Consider the following 17193-nt stretch of genomic DNA (forward strand, 5'->3'; position numbering starts at 1 on the left):
GAAATTTGAATAGGATATACATATATAGGCGAGATGAATTTAACCACCGATTATTTTTGAGGTCAAAAGGATGCTCTACTGAGTGCCATTCTTTGTTCCCTTTTGCCAAGTGTCGCCCTATGAGTGATTTTTCATTTGTCTGTCCGTTTGTTTGTCTGGCTGTCTGTCTATCAATGGCCTACAGGTCACAATTTTAAACCGATCTTCACAAAACGTCACCAGATGGTAGAATTGGTCATAATGAAGAAGACTATTGATTTTGATGTCAAAAGGTCAACTCAAGGTCAAACTTCCAAAATCATTTTCATCTGAAAAATCATCAATTTTCATCCGATTGACTAGGACATTAAACAGCAATTGCATAGTGCCTCACTGAATTGGGAAACCAACTATTTTTAAGGTCAAAGGTCAATTAACGGTCAAGCTTCTAATATCAATTTTCATCTGAAAAATCATCTATTTTAATCCGATTGACCCAAGCTTTGATTAAGATTGTCAATTATAATCTTAATGAAATGGACAATTTGATATATCCATGGCAACTTTATATTTTGGGGAGGGGTAGATTTTGCAAGTATTGTGCTCTGCATGACATCTTCTTGTTTTTTCATTGATCAGTGTTTATTTGTCATTTATAGTGTCTTAAGCTGCATGTGTGAGAAGTGTTATGATTTATGGGAGCGAGACATGGGTAATGAACGTAGACCAGCAACGAAGGTTGGAAAGGGTGGAAATGCGAATGGTTCGACGGATGTGCGGAGTATCGTTGAGAGAGAGGAAGACAAATGATGAATTGCGAAAGATGATGGGAATAGAGCCTGTGATTGATGCTGTGAAGAGGAACAGGTTGAGATGGTTTGGTCATGTGTTGAGGAAGGATGAAAGTGACTGGTTGAGAAGAGTGATGGAAATGAATGTAGAAGGAAGTAGAAGACGGGGAAGACCGAGAAAGACTTGGCTAAAGATGGTGGAAGAAGAAATGTGGGCAAGGGGATTAACAAGGAGAGATGCAGAAAATAGGGCAAAATGGAGAAGATTGTCATGGGGACCGCAAGGCTAACCCCCGCTCTAGCAGGGAAAATGGCCTTTAAAATGCATGTTGTGTTGTGTTGTATAGTGTCTTAAGCTGTATTCACATAAATATTCCTTTGAAGTAACTGATCCATATGAATTCCCAATAATTTTGGTACGAAGAAAAGGCATCCACAGGAAAATATTTGATATCGGACAGGTGGCAAGCTACCGTAGTTGGTGTCACAAGATGGCATAGCTATCACTTGAATACCTTTTGCTGTGAGAATTGCCACAGACAGCGCCCTGAGAGTGGTTCAAACAGAGGTGAAAACATAACCTCCATCCACCTTTAGTGGCGGAGGTAATAAATAGGTGACTTCAACATGGTGGATAATCTGAGTTGAGTAAGAAGATTATAAGGAGGGTTGGTGGGAGAGGTGTATACGAGGACAGATGGAAATATATGGGACTACAGGGAAAGAAGAATGGGGGAGATTGGATGAAAAAAATTCCACGATTTTTGCACATACAGTAAGTACAGTAATATAATTTGTACAAGATCCCAAAATTGCCCAAACCAAATAAAGTATGGCATTGCGAACTTTGTGTAGGCCTTGAAAATGTTTTCAAATGTATGAATATTAGGTATATTAAAAAGAATGAAAATGCAGGTGTGGCTTATGTTACGTCCTAACAACTTGTGCCTAACAAGATGTTACGTCCTTTTATGTTACATCCTAACAAGATAAAATTACCTGATTGTATAGCTGGAACAAGATGGAAAACACAAAAATATCTGCCAGGCTCAGCTGCGTGCTTCCCAGAAAGGCACAGGAGGCGAGTTGTCCATCGAGCACAGCGAGGCTCTTCTGTAGCTCGATCAAGGCACGTTCTTCTGCCTTCAACCAAGCACAGAAAAACCAGATGGGAAGGAAAGAAGTTTGGAATTGCAACCTGGCTCCAAAAGGACAAACAGTAAACTGTGCTCAAACTGACATCAAAAGAGAGGACACAAAAACTCAAAGCTACGGAATATCCCTGATGTTCGGCACAAAAGGGTCAAAAGGTATATTCCAACAGTACGAAATTGAGAGTTCACGGACTGTGTTTTTGGGTGTTGTTTTTTTGAAGAAGAAGATGTTTTGGTCACAAATATACAAACATAACCATATACATTTGCTCCATTATAATAAGATATAGATATAAATAATTTCTGCTGTACTACCTGATTCAGTGATCATAAAACACAACTGAGGTTGTGTATCTGGCATTCGGTAAGTTCCGGGATTATAAAAAATAAAAATAAAAACACATTTAGAGGCCATTTTCCCCCGCAAAGCGGGGGTTGGCCTTTTTCGGGGACCGTGGTTGTTGTTGTTTTTTCGGTCCCCTTTTTGAAGCAATGTTTTACGGCCGGATGCCCTTCCTGCCGCCAACCCTTTTTGTCACCTTTTACGACAAGCAGGGATTTACCAGTGAACTGGTACTCAATTAGCCGACCTCGGAAGGATGACAGGCTGAGTCAACCCCCCCTGGCATTAATTCAGCGATCGACCGGGATTCGAACCCAGGATCTTGGAGATCCTAAGCTGGCACCCTAGCCGCTAGCCCAACACCGGGATTACAAGATCAAAATATCTATGATCAAGGGCGTCCAACTGATCGCGTTCATCAAAACATTATCATAACCTCCGCCACCAAAGGAAGAGGGTTAATGAGGGTATAAAACAACAACAATAACATGCATTTTAAGGCCATTTTCCCTGCGAGAGCGGGGGTTAGCCTTGCGGTCCCCATGACAATCTTCTCCATTTTGCCCTATTTTCTGCATCTCTCCTTGTTAACCCCCTTGCCAGCATTTCTTCTTCCACCATCTTTAGCCAAGTCTTTCTCGGTCTTCCCCGTCCTCTACTTCCTTCTACATTCATTTCCATCACTCTTCTCAACCAGTCACTTTCATCCTTCCTCAACACATGACCAAACCATCTCAACCTGTTCCTCTTCACAGCATCAATCACAGGCTCTATTCCCATCATCTTTCGTAATTCATCATTTGTCTTCCTCTCTCTCAACGATACCCCGCACATCCATCGAACCATTCGCATTTCCACCCTTACCAACCTTCGTTGCTGCTCTACGTTCATTACCCATGTCTCACTCCCATAAATCATAACACTTCTCACACATGCAGCATACACCTTTCCCTTCAGCTTCAACGACACTCCCCTCCTAGTCAGCACGCCACTCAGTTCCCGAAACTTCTTCCATGCACATCTCACTCGAGCAACCGTTGCCGAGTCTGATCCACCTTCTCCATTCAGCATGTCTCTGAGGTAGCAAAATGTTTTCACACCTTCCAGCTTCATGCCGTCTCCAAGATCCAACTCGACATTTCCTCCATCTGCAGCTCCCTCTGTGCACACCTTACATTTGAATGTAGCTGCCATGGTATAAAAGGTATAATGAGGGTATAAAAGATCATGTTTTTTGGATTGAGGATGATCTGAGTGCACACATGACGGCAGATGATGACTTGTGCACACATGACGCTTCCTCCAAAAAGATGCTGAAGACCCAAAAGTTCCCGAGGACCCAAAAGACACAGATGATCAAAAAGTCCCAGAAGACCCAAAATACCAGGAAGACTCAAAAGTCCCCAAGGGCCCAAAAGACTAAAAGAAACCCCAGAAGACCCAAAAGTCCCCGAGCACCCAAAACACCCGCCTCCCCCACCCCTCCTCCCTATTGGGTCTGACCTTCTCTGTGATGCACAGCTTCTTGCGGTCTTTGCAGTTCAAAATGCATGCAGCAGGTGCAAGGCCAGCAGCAAAATCTCTCCACTGGAGCACACATGATGCTTCCTTTACATCACAGGCCCTCGCAAGGTCAGGCCCGGCAAGATATTCCGCCACAGCAGCGGCGCCACGCACCGTTAGTCCTGTTGGTCCCTCAAGGCAAGGCACATATTGACTTTGTGGTGGTGTGAGGTTGTGAGCCGAAGGAGCAAGTGCAGGATTTGAACCCCCACATGCTGCTGCTGCTAATATACAAAGACGAGCTGGGTCATCAGGAACCAAAGGCAGGTAAAGGGTCAGCTGGTTGTCCATGGTCTAAGAAGAGGTAGAACAAAGTAAGCTTAATTAAAGGGCAGCATAATAAAACACTTGCACCACCACAAAGGGTACCCTTCCACTTGCACCACCACATAGGGTACCCTTCCTCTTGCACCACCACAAAGGGTACCCTTCCACTTGCACCACCACAAAGGGTACCCTTCCACTTGCACCACCACAAAGGGTACCCTTCCACTTGCACCACCACAAAGGGTACCCTTCCACTTGCACCACCACAAAGGGTACCCTTCCACTTGCACCACCACAAAGGGTACCCTTCCACTTGCACCACCACAAAGGGTACCCTTCCACTTGCACCAACACAAAGGGTACCCTTCCACTTGCACCACCACAAAGGGTACCCTTCCACTTGCACCAACACAAAGGGTACCCTTCCACTTGCACCAACACAAAGGGTACCCTTCCACTTGCACCAACACAAAGGGTACCCTTCCACTTGCACCACCACAAAGGGTACCCTTCCACTTGCACCATCACAAAGGGTACCCTTCCACTTGCACCATCACAAAGGGTACCCTTCCACTTGCACCACCACAAAGGGTAACCTTCCACTTGCACCACCACAAAGGGTAACCTTCCACTTGCACCACCACAAAGGGTAACCTTCCACTTGCACCACCACAAAGGGTAACCTTCCACTTGCACCACCACAAAGGGTAACCTTCCACTTGCACCACCACAAAGGGTACCCTTCCACTTGCACCACCACCACCACCACCACCACCAAGGGTACCCTTCCACACACCACCACAAAGGGTACCCTTCCACTTGCACCACCACAAAGGGTACCCTTCCACTTGCACCACCACAAAGGGTACCCTTCCACTTGCACCACCACAAAGGGTACCCTTCCACTTGCACCACCACAAAGGGTACCCTTCCACTTGCACCACCACAAAGGGTACCCTTCCACTTGCACCACCACAAAGGGTACCCTTCCACTTGCACCACCACAAAGGGTACCCTTCCACTTGCACCACCACAAAGGGTACCCTTCCACTTGCACCACCACAAAGGGTACCCTTCCACTTGCACCACCACAAAGGGTACCCTTCCACTTGCACCACCACAAAGGGTACCCTTCCACTTGCACCACCACAAAGGGTACCCTTCCACTTGCACCACCACAAAGGGTACCCTTCCACTTGCACCACCACAAAGGGTACCCTTCCACTTGCACCACCACAAAGGGTACCCTTCCACTTGCACCACCACAAAGGGTACCCTTCTACTTACACCACCACAAAGGGTACCCATACATTGGCATCAACATAACGGGTAACTATTCATTAGTAGGTATCACCACCATCCATTGGTATCACCATAACGGTTACCTCTCCATTGGTGTCACAACGACATTGCAGTGGCACCAATGCAAAGATACCTGCCGTGGTGACACCAATGGAAAGGTACCTGCCTTGGTGACACCAATGATAAGGTACCTGCCGTGGTGACACCAATGGAAAGGTACCTGCCTTGGTGACAACAATGGAAAGGTACCTGCCTTGGTGACACCAATGATAAGGTACCTGCCCTGCCGTGGTGACACCAATGGAAAGGTACCTGCCTTGGTGACACCAATGATAAGGTACCTGCCGTAGCGACACCAATGATAAGATACCTGCCGTGGTGACACCAATGGAAAGGTACCTGCCTTGGTGACACCAATGGAAAGGTACCTGCCTTGGTGACACCAATGGAAAGGTACCTGCCTTGGTGACACCAATGGAAAGGTACCTGCCTTGGTGACACCAATGGAAAGGTACCTGCCTTGGTGACACCAATGGAAAGGTACCTGCCTTGGTGACACCAATGGAAAGGTACCTGCCTTGGTGACACCAATGGAAAGGTACCTGCCTTGGTGACACCAATGGAAAGGTACCTGCCTTGGTGACACCAATGGAAAGGTACCTGCCTTGGTGACACCAATGGAAAGGTACCCGCCTTGGTGACACCAATGGAAAGGTACCCGCCTTGGTGACACCAATGGAAAGGTACCCGCCTTGGTGACACCAATGGAAAGGTACCCGCCTTGGTGACACCAATGGTATTGGTAAGGTACTCGTCGTTATGGCCACGCAGTATAACTGTACCCGGTACCCGCAGTATAACTATAACACGCAGTATAACATGTTGGAACATAATCAAGTCAAGTTCAACAAACCTGTCACAAAATCCTTCCTTCCAGCTGTTCCTTAAGTTTGCTTTTCCCGATCGCTTCCACGTGGATTTCGCACGCTCGATTTACCACCTGTAATCTTACAAATTTTACTTTGTGTGGTATGTTTGTTATGGCTTTATGGTGTCGAGAATTATAAAATGCATTCAAAGACATTCTCGTACCACGAACACCGTCGAGCATGCCGCCAGAGCGCCTACCCGCTCTCCGTGAGGAGTCCTCTTCTTCACTCATATTAAAAAAAAAAATTAACACGCGAAGAATCCGTGATTCCGATTCGTTGTTCGAATGAAGTTCTTGCTTGAGTGCTTAAGCCAATTGGGGAGCGCTATATAAGCTGATTGATAATGGAACACACCCTAGACTTTAAGTTAAGCCTTTAAGGGAGCATTACACTGAACACAGTAAAAACAACACTGAATCACAGTAATGCACTTTTTGATAAAATGTCTTGATTGAAAATATGCAAAACTATATATGTACATGTTGCTTGATATATGAACATTACATTGGTATACATTACATAGCATTATATTATGCATGGTTACCATTGTAACCAGATGCATACAAATGATGAATTACCACTTTTCAGCTTATATCTTCTCTATGACAAGTCCATTTACGTTCAAACTTGGTACATATATACAATACTAGGAAACAAACATTTTAATTGATGCATTTGTATAATTGGCATTTCGTGTTGTCATGGCAACCATTAATCGTCCAATGAGAATTGACATCCTTTAAATTAAAAACCCAAGGTCATAATACAATAAAACTCTATTAATATCTTTGTTGGGTCATTATCAATATCTGTGCCACATTTGAAGTGAAAAGAATTAAGAATTCCAAAGTTATAGGGGAAAATGTAAACTAATATTATGTAAACACACATTTGCTGTAAGTGGCCATTGACATCAGGATTCCGTTTCCTATACATTGAAATTACAATTGCGTACAATGTTTTTCCATTCATTCATGAATCTGGAGTTCACTTTGCAAGTTTTTTCATTCTTTTAACCCTTGTACTTGTATGTTGATGGACAAACTCCTCTCCAAACTCCCCACTACCATATGTTTGGCCTTCTTCTTCAATAAAGCTTTCCTCCATTTTTCTTTTTGCCTTTGAAATATTTTCCCGTATCTTGTTTTCCTGAACGGAAGCTTTCCTAGCAGCATCGTACAAACTTTTTTTGTATTTTTTTTCTGCTGCTGCCTGTGTGTGTTGCCCACCTGGAATGCCTAATCCTTCCATTAGCCTCAAAAGGCCCTCCTGGCCCTCATTATATTGAATGACGGCCAAGTTAGCAGCCGTTCGAACAACATTTGGACCCCGCCATCTTGATTTTGGAGCTCGATTCCAAATCAAACTGTTTATACTTGCATTTTGATTTTGGGAATAACCCGGTAAACACCTAGCTAAAAGATGTTCATTGCTCAATCTTTCAAAGATTGGGGTAAGCAGATCTAGGAAGATGGGGTCCAAATGATGTTTCTCATCTTTGGCTCTGCCATTCATTTTCCAGGCACACCAAGAATTCTCAGGGCAAAACTGATGGCGGATCTTTAGGTCTCGCAATTTACATTCATGGTACAAAATGGCCCATATTCCTCTTTTCATGCTCAAAAGGTGGTTTTCCTGTTCTTCTTTATCTTTTGATTTTGTTATGTTTTCCATTATAGCCTTTTTGTAATATTTCCCAAATTTTTCCACTTTATTGATAGTCAGCCGACCCGCAGATCCACCAACAGTTTTCCCATCTTTCAATTTTCCCTTTGTACATGAACGAAGATTTTCTACACTCTTGTACATACGTTTTCCAACATGGTTGATACAATCTAGTTTTTCAACAAAGTTTAGCTCGTCATCAATTTCACTTTCAGTTTTGCGATACACCTCTCTAACGGCATTGAAGCCCTTACTGTCACCATCGCAGATCATCCACATGTAGCGCAACTTGTGCTTCTCTTCGGACCTTCCCCACAAGATTTGTGCAGCATACGCCTCCATGGCATTACTACTGCCTTCATAGTTTTTTTGACATTTCCTGCTGGCTTCATGTTCCCTTTTCCATTCCTCATATTTATCACTGCCCTTTTTTCTATTCCATTTTTTACACTCTTCACAAACTTTGGACAACACTATCCTGTCAAGAACTTTTCCTGTATCGACTGAAATGACAAGACCTACACCAAAATTGGCAGTATGCCCCCGCTTTGACCACGTCCCATCAAATGTTACAGCAACGTTCATGGTGTCGTATGTTGTGAGTATGTCATCTTCACTCCTGCAAAGTGCTCTCAGTTCTTCAACCGCTGATGCCATCTCTTTCTCTGTGACCTGCTCTGCTCCTGCTGAAACCTGCTTTACCTGTTTTGAGAAGGCTGAAGGATGAACGGGAGGCGGCATGTTCAAAATTGAGCACAACTGTGCCAAGCCTTCCCGTCCACTGCCTATTTCTATGGAGGCCAAAGTCAGTCTGCGATTGATATCGTGGCTTGCTTTCCCAGCAGATCCAACTTGTATCACACATCCAGCAGCGGTTGAGGTTCTCATGTCAGTCACATAGCCACATTTACTGCACCGGAAACACCACACGTTTGACGCTCCTTCTTTCCGCTGGGAATCCTCAAAGGAATCATAACGTGCTGTAAATAAAGAGAAAATACATGTGTAAAGAGAAAAAAAGTCTAGACTCCTACTATTCCACATGTATGTGATTAGTCAAAGAGAAACAATACAAACTAATTTCACTTTGTAAAGTAAACAGAGTCTGCTCTGGCCTAGAAGTGTAGAACGTAGAAGTCGTCTAGTTGTAGAGACTGAAACCAGTTACAAATATTCGGCATGTTTAGACTTTAGTTACCAAAAATTGCATATATGTTGCAAAAAGGGTAGTTAATATTCATAAATAATGGACTCTCATTACTATTAGTCACCTAAATACAGTAAATTTATCTTCATAAAACCGAAAACACACGCAAACATTATTTTGTTATACTACAGTCCCATCTATAGCCATCGGTGTACATACACATACGTTCATTGCTCACTGTTATACTATAGTCCCATCTATAGACATACGGTGTAGTAAACTATATACATACCTCCATTGCACAGATGTGCATTCAAAAGGGTGTCTCTCAGAAGCTTTGTGTCAATAAGTCTGTAGCCTTCAGTCAATTCAGGAACAGCAGCAGCATTTTGGGGCCTTCTAGATCTTCTAGTATCACTATTTGCTCCAATTGCAGATGTCTTGACAAGTTTTTTGGCCGATGCTGTTGGTGTAGAAGATCTGGAACTCGAAGAACTTTCACCTACTTCTTGTTCAGTGAAAAGCTCTGGTTGATCAACAATATGTACATTTTCTTCCTCTTTTCGCTTCAGAAATTGCTTCTGAATGCCTCTAAATTTCTTCTTAGCACTCTTTCTAGGCATTATCACAAGAAGATATGACGATTCTATCGTGATGATGAAAGATTATTCTGGATTTTGTTCGATGTTTTGAGCTATTCATACGCTAATAGAAAAGTGTCACACAATGAGGAGAGTTACAAAGGACTGGCCAAGAGATGGCAGCACATTGTATTACCCCTATGACAAGCCAGTTAGTATACATACAGTGCCATAAGAGATAGGGGTAAATTTTCATGATTTTTAGGGTGAAAATTGAGTGTTTTATAGAGGAATTCCTCACTTCCTGTTTGATTTTTTCCACTTCCGGTTGGGCAGAACATAAGCATGGGTTTTTTATTTTCTTATTTGTGTGTATATTTACTGCTTTTTTTGGCCTGAAAGTGTTTTTAAAACAAAGTTAAATACCAGAACTAACTTTTAAAAGTAAAACAATTTTTTTTACAAAAATATTTTTTTTTTTGCCTTCAATGGTATAATACCCCCCGAAGAATCCGTGATTCCGATTCGTTGTTCGAATGAAGTTCTTGCTTGAGTGCTTAAGCCAATTGGGGAGCGCTATATAAGCTGATTGATAATGGAACACACCCTAGACTTTAAGTTAAGCCTTTAAGCAGATGAAAATCACCACGCGCATTATACCGACATGGCATGCCTTTCACAGCCGTTTGCTGCCCCGCGCTGCGATTTCTTCGAGCCTTCCGGCGACCGTGGCGATGGCGCCCGTTATTTTAATATCGATAGCGAAAGAGAAGCGGTGTATGACGTAATGGTCCAGTCGATTTTAAACATTATTAGTTGAAGAGAAAATTGATGTTCACACTATCCAATCCCTGCACCAATCCCTGTATCCAATCCCTGTATCAATCCCAATAATTTGGCGGGAAAACGTATCATCGCGAGAAGGTAACGATATTGGGGTCTTTTCGTTGTCAAGCGGAAGTAGTTTACTTATGTCGGTTTGGGGGTTTGTTTATGTGCTTTTGTTTAAAAACAAACAAACAATATTTCATACAATGACTTGTTAGGCAGACGGTATTATATGCATGTACTGTACGCGTGTACTGTATGTAGCTTGTTTAAGTCGCTGTGTTTCGCGTGTTTACAAAAGCTCATGGCCCGGGTTGCTGTGAGAGCGGTTCTGGTTGGTTTCCTCACTTCTTCGTGAACAAACTGTAAGTGTCTATGAATGCAGCATTTCGTTACATATCGGTGCTGTGAACCTTGTACCTCTTGTTCGAACCTGGAGGTTGACTACCTGTCCATCGGTATTATTTTACCCTCTCCGCATCTGGGTCCGTTTGTTTGTATTTGTTTTGTTTTTTGCTTTGTCCGCACACAATGTGCTAGTGTAGGCCACAAATCCGCCTAGTGGCTAGTGGTGTCCAGTATTACACGTTATCGTTTTTCAACCGAGTACCTCCAATAAGTACCGTGAAATGGGGTGAATCGGGTCAGCAAGGTGAATACAATCTGAATAGGGACACAAACTGAAAAAAAGTTCGGAAACTTTTTTCGCTGAAAATTTATAACCATACTGATTTGTTGATATTTGGGTTGAAAGTGTTCTCTTGGTTTTTTAAAAAGCAACTTATAGTCCATATTAAGCCCATATATGGGTTAAATAGGAATAAATAGGATTTTTATGGCTGTCCCTATTCACCCCGTTTTACGGGTGAATAGGGACAGTCACTAATACAAAAAAATAATCATCAAGAAACAATCCTGAGTTTCCAACTTATTGCTAAATTGATAGCTCAGATGGATGCACATAATATGCACCCATAATATAAACCACGGTGCCAATGAAAAAATATATGGGATGAAAGGTTTCTCCAAACTGTCCCTATTTCTTGATTATTATTTTTTTGCATTAGTGACTGTCCCTATTAAGGACAGCCATAAAAATCCTATTTATTCCTATTTAACCCATATATGGGGTTAATAGGGACTATAAGTTGCTTTTTAAAAAAACCAAGAGAACACTTTCAACCCAAATATCAACAGATCAGTATGGTTATCAATTTTCAGCGAAAAAAGTTTCCGAACTTTTTTTCAGTTTGTGTCCCTATTCACCTTGCTGTCCCTATTCACCCCATTTTACGGTATTAGAATGCGAATACGTCTGTAAAGTACGTACTGTTACAATGCGAGCATGTCCATAATAGAATGTACCACAATTATAATGCAAATATATACACTGTATTTTGTACTACAAAACGTACCCATCGTTGCTGGGCAACACGCTTCGTGATGGGAGTATTAAGATGGGGGGAGGAAGGGGTAGTGGAGGTGAGGAGAGAGGGGAGGTGGAAGAGGTGGGGCAAATGGGAGGGGTGGAAGAGGTGGGGAAAATGGGAGGGGTGGAAGAGGTGGGGAAATGGGAGAGAGAGGGGTGGAAGAGGTGGGGAAAATGGGGGGAGAGAGAGAGAGACAGAGAGAGAGAGATAGGAGAGACAGAGAGAGGGGTGGAGGAGAGACAGAGAGGGGGGTGGAGGAGAGACAGAGACGGGGGTGGAGGAGAGACAGAGAGGGGGGTGGAGGAGAGACAGAGGGGGGTGGAGGAGAGACAGAGAGTGGGGTGGAGGAGAGACAGAGAGGGGGTTGGAGGAGAGACAGAGAGGGGGGTGGAGGAGAGACAGAGAGGGGGGTGGAGGAGAGACAGAGAGGGGGATGGAGGAGAGACAGAGAGGGGGGTGGAGGAGAGACAGAGAGGGGGGTGGAGGAGAGACAGAGAGGGGGGTGGAGGAGAGACAGCGAGAGGGGTGGAGGAGAGACAGCGAGAGGGGTGGAGGAGAGTCAGCGAGAGGGGTGGAGGAGAGTCAGCGAGAGGGGTGGAGGAGAGACAGAGAGAGGGGTGGAGGAGAGACAGAGAGAGGGGTGGAGGAGAGACAGAGAGAGGGGTGGAGGAGAGACAGAGAGAGGGGTGGAGGAGAGACTGAGAGAGGGGTGGAGGAGAGACAGAGAGGGGTGGAGGAGAGACAGAGAGAGGGGTGGAGGAGAGACAGAGAGAGGGGTGGAGGAGAGACAGACAGAGAGAGGTGGAGGAGAGACAGAGAGAGGGGTGGAGGAGAGACAGAGAGAGGGGTGGAGGAGAGACAGAGAGAGGGGTGGAGGAGAGACAGAGAGAGGGGTGGAGGAGAGACAGAGAGAGGGGTGGAGGAGAGACTGAGAGAGGGGTGGAGGAGAGACTGAGAGAGGGGTGGAGGAGAGACAGAGAGAGGGGTGGAGGAGAGACAGAGAGAGGGGTGAAGGCGAGACAGAGAGAGTGGTGGAGGAGAGACTCTCCCTATCAGGTTTCCCTTCAGTGTAAAATGAAGAAAGCGACAGTTAGGATTTTGAGCCAATAGGCGTCCACGGGCCTTGTGAAGATGTTCCTCAGCGATCGAGGATGCATCATGTTGTTTAGGCACCACCTAAATAACTATGTGGCATTCTCTCAAGCAGGGCTTTTACCGTAGAGGTTATACAGGTCCTTGCTAAGTATATTTCTGAATATTTTTTCTGAAATTTTGAGTTGGACAGGTGACCGTGATGGGTTTCTGTGAAGTCGTTGATTGCATGAAAGGTAGAAAGCGTTAAATATTCCACTGTTTCGATGTGGGAGTTCCTGTTTGCTTTTATGAGCGGAAGGATGGTGAGGAGTGGGGATGACAGTAAAGATTGGACAGATTTGGAAGGGGGAGGTTGAGCTTTTGTGCGTGGGAGAGTTGAGGACTTTCGGTGTGGGAGAGGGAGTTAAGGATTTGTGGTGGGGAGCGGTTTGAAGTGGGGAAGGAATTAATGCCGTAGGGTTGAGAGCGTAAGGGAGGATTTAAGAAGGCAATTTGTGTTTATATATATATATATATATATATATATATATATATATATAAAATATATATACTGTATATATATTATTACGGAACCCGACATCGGCCTCTGTTCCCCTTATCGAGGGGGGATTAATCCCCTCGTCTATTACTGACCGACGTGGTCCCGGGGGTATGACACCACGCCCGGTCGGCGCTGGGTAGGGTTTTAGGCCCAAACGTCCTTTGACCTAAATACCAGCGCTTCCCGGCACGCGAGGGAACACCCCCTGCTCACGGCCGCAGCGTAATGGATGTTTGCGCCGAGCGAAGCGAACTGCGGCGTGAGCCGTTTACCGAGACTAGACCCGATTTATATTCGTAACGTTGGCCAAATCGTGCCACAGGTGTGCAATGATGGAAACCTCTAAAGCGACCGAAAGAGCATGAAGAAGTAGAAGACCAAATAGGGAATAACAGGATTTATTACGATCTACACACAACTAAAGCAGAAAGGAAAGGAAATACGATTTACCAAGCAATGGAAGGAGCAGGAGACACAGTGCAATTATTAGCTTAAATATACAGTCTTACTTATAAAACCCAGGGACAAGACAAAAGACAGACTACGAGCACACTTACACAGGGGATGATGGCAGGAACGAATGCTGGAGTGAGAGGAAGGTCCACGGGAACTGGGTCAAGGTCGGGCCGGGAGCGGCAGCCCCGTTCCTCCGCGGCCACGGTCGGCACCGCCGTCAAAGCCCAAGCTGCGGTCGTGCAAGCTGCTACGGTTCGAACTGCGGCGGTGGCAAAGCTGCGTGGTGTAGTCAAGCTGCGTGGTGGAGTCAAGCTGCGTGGTGGAGTCGAGCTGCGTGGTGGAGTCGAGCTGCGTGGTGGAGTCGAGCTGCGTGGTGGAGTCGAGCTGCGTGGTGGAGTCGAGCTGCGTGGTGGAGTCGAGCTGCGTGGTGGAGTCGAGCTGCGTGGTGGAGTCGAGCTGCGTGGTGGAGTCGAGCTGCGTGGTGGAGTCGAGCTGCGTGGTGGAGTCGAGCTGCGTGGTGGAGTCGAGCTGCGTGGTGGAGTCGAGCTGCGTGGTGGAGTCGAGCTGCGTGGTGGAGTCGAGCTGCGTGGTGGAGTCAACGCTGCGTGGTGGAGTCAAAGCTCAGCTCTCGTATCCCATCTGCTCTGTGTCCCATCTCCTCTCTTCTCTTGGACTCATCTCTCGTGGGGGCGTCCCACCGCGGGTTATATATGCCACGCCCTCAAACCTTCGCGAACCTCCTCGACGGTTCTCTCCACGCCCTCTCAAAGCCAAACCCCTCATCCTTGGTTGGTCAGCAAGGGCTGGCTCACTCCTCCCCTCTATGACGAGGTGGAGACACGCCTTTCTGCTCCGAGCTCACCTCGTGGCTAATGGAGTCAAAGGCGCTGATCATCAGCCAAAACCGTAGTGGCGAATGCAGTTGGCAATAGCTGACAAAAGGGGAATCTATCTTATTTAATTGATGCAACGTAATTAACTAGTGGACCACAGAGCCTTATACTAACATGTATTACGGACATAACTAGTGAGGGAACTTAAGATTTGCTACGTGTATGCGATGGATTAACTAAGGGTGACCTTTGATCTTTATACTATTGGAGGGTGGTATTTACAAGATTTACAGCATACAAAAGGGGAAAATTTACATCAAATTACCCACACAATTCCCATATCCCCAACTATGTATATATATACAGTATATATATATATATATATATATATATATATATATATATATATATACAGTATATATATATATATATATATATATATATATATATATATATATATATATATATATATATATATATATATATATATATATATATATATAAAGGAGGAGTGTCTGTCTGTCTGGATGTCCACTTATAACTCAAGAACTACACATCGGAGAAAAGTTTTAGACACAGATTCGGAATCAGCATAAAATTCCGGTGGTTATAGGCTACTTTTTATTTTAATATCAATGGTTTAAAAAACTGGGCCAGCTGCAATTCCATGGTGTAGTTTGTGGCGGTGCTATTGCCCCTTTCCGATCCCATGACGCATTGTGGTTCCGATTCGCGATAAGGTCTATGCGCTATCACCGACACTTTTCCACCTTTTCCATACCTTTTAATCAGATTTACCTTATCGTCCATCGTAACCACATTACGCTTGGAAACACTAGCATTATCCTTCTTCGGACCCATGGCTAACACAGACACAGTAAAGGAATACTGTACGTCGCCTCTGTTTTGAATGCGAATCAGCGGTTGCGCGTACGTACAGTATACTGTACGTACATATTTATATATTTTTAATGTGCTTTTTATTGTATTTTAAATTGTTTTTTAGCTTCTTTTACAGTTAATTTATGTACTATTTTATTTATTTTAAATATATTTTTAAGGAAAACAAATGTTTTCACGTCCGTAGGAGTGACGTAAAGTCGCACATAATGACAAAATGCGTGCCATTTTTTCGCGCCAAGAACGAATAAACGTTTTTTTTTTTCAGTTGAGATTTTATTCGAATTCAAATTTCATTAAATTTCAACTGTTGGAAACAATAATTATTTCAACTGTTGAAAATATTTTTTTGGTTTGTTTTTGGAGTTGAGATTTAAAACAACAACGTTTTAAAAGAACGAAGTTAACAAAACGTCACGTGACGTGTGAACGTGGATAAAACATAGGCGTGGATAAAATTACTGATCCATGTGATCAACGTGGATTGGATGATTTCAACTGTTGGAATATATTTTTCGCGCCAAGAACGAATAAACGGTTTTTTTTTTTAGTTGAGATTTTATTCGAATTCGAATTCCATTAAATTTCAACTCTTGGAAACAATAATTATTTCAACTGTTGGAAATATTTTTTTGGTTAACCAACGACGCAAGCCTTTACTTCTATCCTGAAGAGTGTTGATGATGATGCTGGCAAGATATTCTTCCTCGATGCTCCTCGCGGGACAGGAAAAACATTCCTCATTAATATCATCCTGGCCAATGTTCGTCAAAATTCGGAAATTGCTCTGGCTGTGGCCTCAAGTGGAATTGCAGCTACATTTCTTGAAGGAGGAAGGACAGTACACTCAACTTTCAAACTGCCTTTGGATTTGACCAAGCAAGACACCCCAACCTGCAACATTAGCAAAAATTCAGCAAATGCCAAGATCCTTCAACAGTGCAAAATCATCATCTGGGATGAGGCTACTATGAACCACAAGCAGGCATTCGAAGCAGTGAACAGAACACTCCAAGATATTTGCAACAACAAGAAAATCATGGGTGGTGTGACAACTGTTCTGGCTGGAGACTTTCGTCAGACTCTCCCAGTCATCCAACGGGGCACAAGAGCAGATCAAGTCAAGGCCTGTATCAAGTCTTCTTATCTCCTCTGGCCACATGTGCAAAGACTTACCCTGAATACCAACATGAGAGTCCACCTTCTTGGTGACAACACTGCAGGGGTGTTCTCAAGCCAGCTTTTGAAAGTTGGCAATGGCCTATACCCTCAAGATGCATCAGAACAAATAATTCTACTATTTAGACAGTTTGTTGAAACAAAAGATGACTTGATCAAAAAGGACTTTCCCAATATGGAGACCCAGTTCCAGGACTCATCATGGCT

General features: G+C 44.1%; 2 protein-coding genes across 8 annotated transcripts in view; one reads left to right on the forward strand and one right to left on the reverse strand.

The window, feature by feature from the left end:
- LOC137422985 (valine--tRNA ligase) overlaps positions 1-6559 on the reverse strand; it is an 83335-nt gene extending 76776 nt beyond the window's left edge. The window contains exons 1-3 of one of the 2 annotated variants that reach the window (XM_078774839.1): positions 6313-6559; positions 3771-4124; positions 1770-1913 (exon numbers count right to left, since the gene is read on the reverse strand). In XM_078774839.1, the coding sequence (XP_078630965.1) occupies positions 1770-1913; positions 3771-4121 (495 nt within the window). In that variant the 5' untranslated portion in view covers positions 4122-4124; positions 6313-6559. The remainder of the gene's footprint in view (positions 1-1769; positions 1914-3770; positions 4125-6312) is intronic. The other variant, XM_078774840.1, reaches the window with a different exon arrangement.
- Positions 6560-10402: 3843 nt separating this feature from the next.
- The window catches only part of LOC137424105 (uncharacterized), a 71057-nt gene continuing 64266 nt past the window's right edge, over positions 10403-17193 (forward strand). Inside the window, exons 1-2 of one of the 6 annotated variants that reach the window (XM_078774854.1) lie at positions 10403-10648; positions 10854-10917. The gene's annotated coding sequence lies outside the window, so the exon portion shown is untranslated. Of the gene's footprint in view, positions 10649-10695; positions 10918-17193 lie in introns of those variants that run through there. The other 5 variants (XM_078774856.1, XM_078774852.1, XM_078774857.1 and 2 more) reach the window with 5 other exon arrangements.

The sequence above is a fragment of the Myxine glutinosa genome, chromosome 3 (assembly GCF_964187855.1).
Source record: "Myxine glutinosa chromosome 3, kmMyxGlut1.1, whole genome shotgun sequence".
Classification (NCBI taxonomy): domain Eukaryota; kingdom Metazoa; phylum Chordata; class Myxini; order Myxiniformes; family Myxinidae; genus Myxine; species Myxine glutinosa.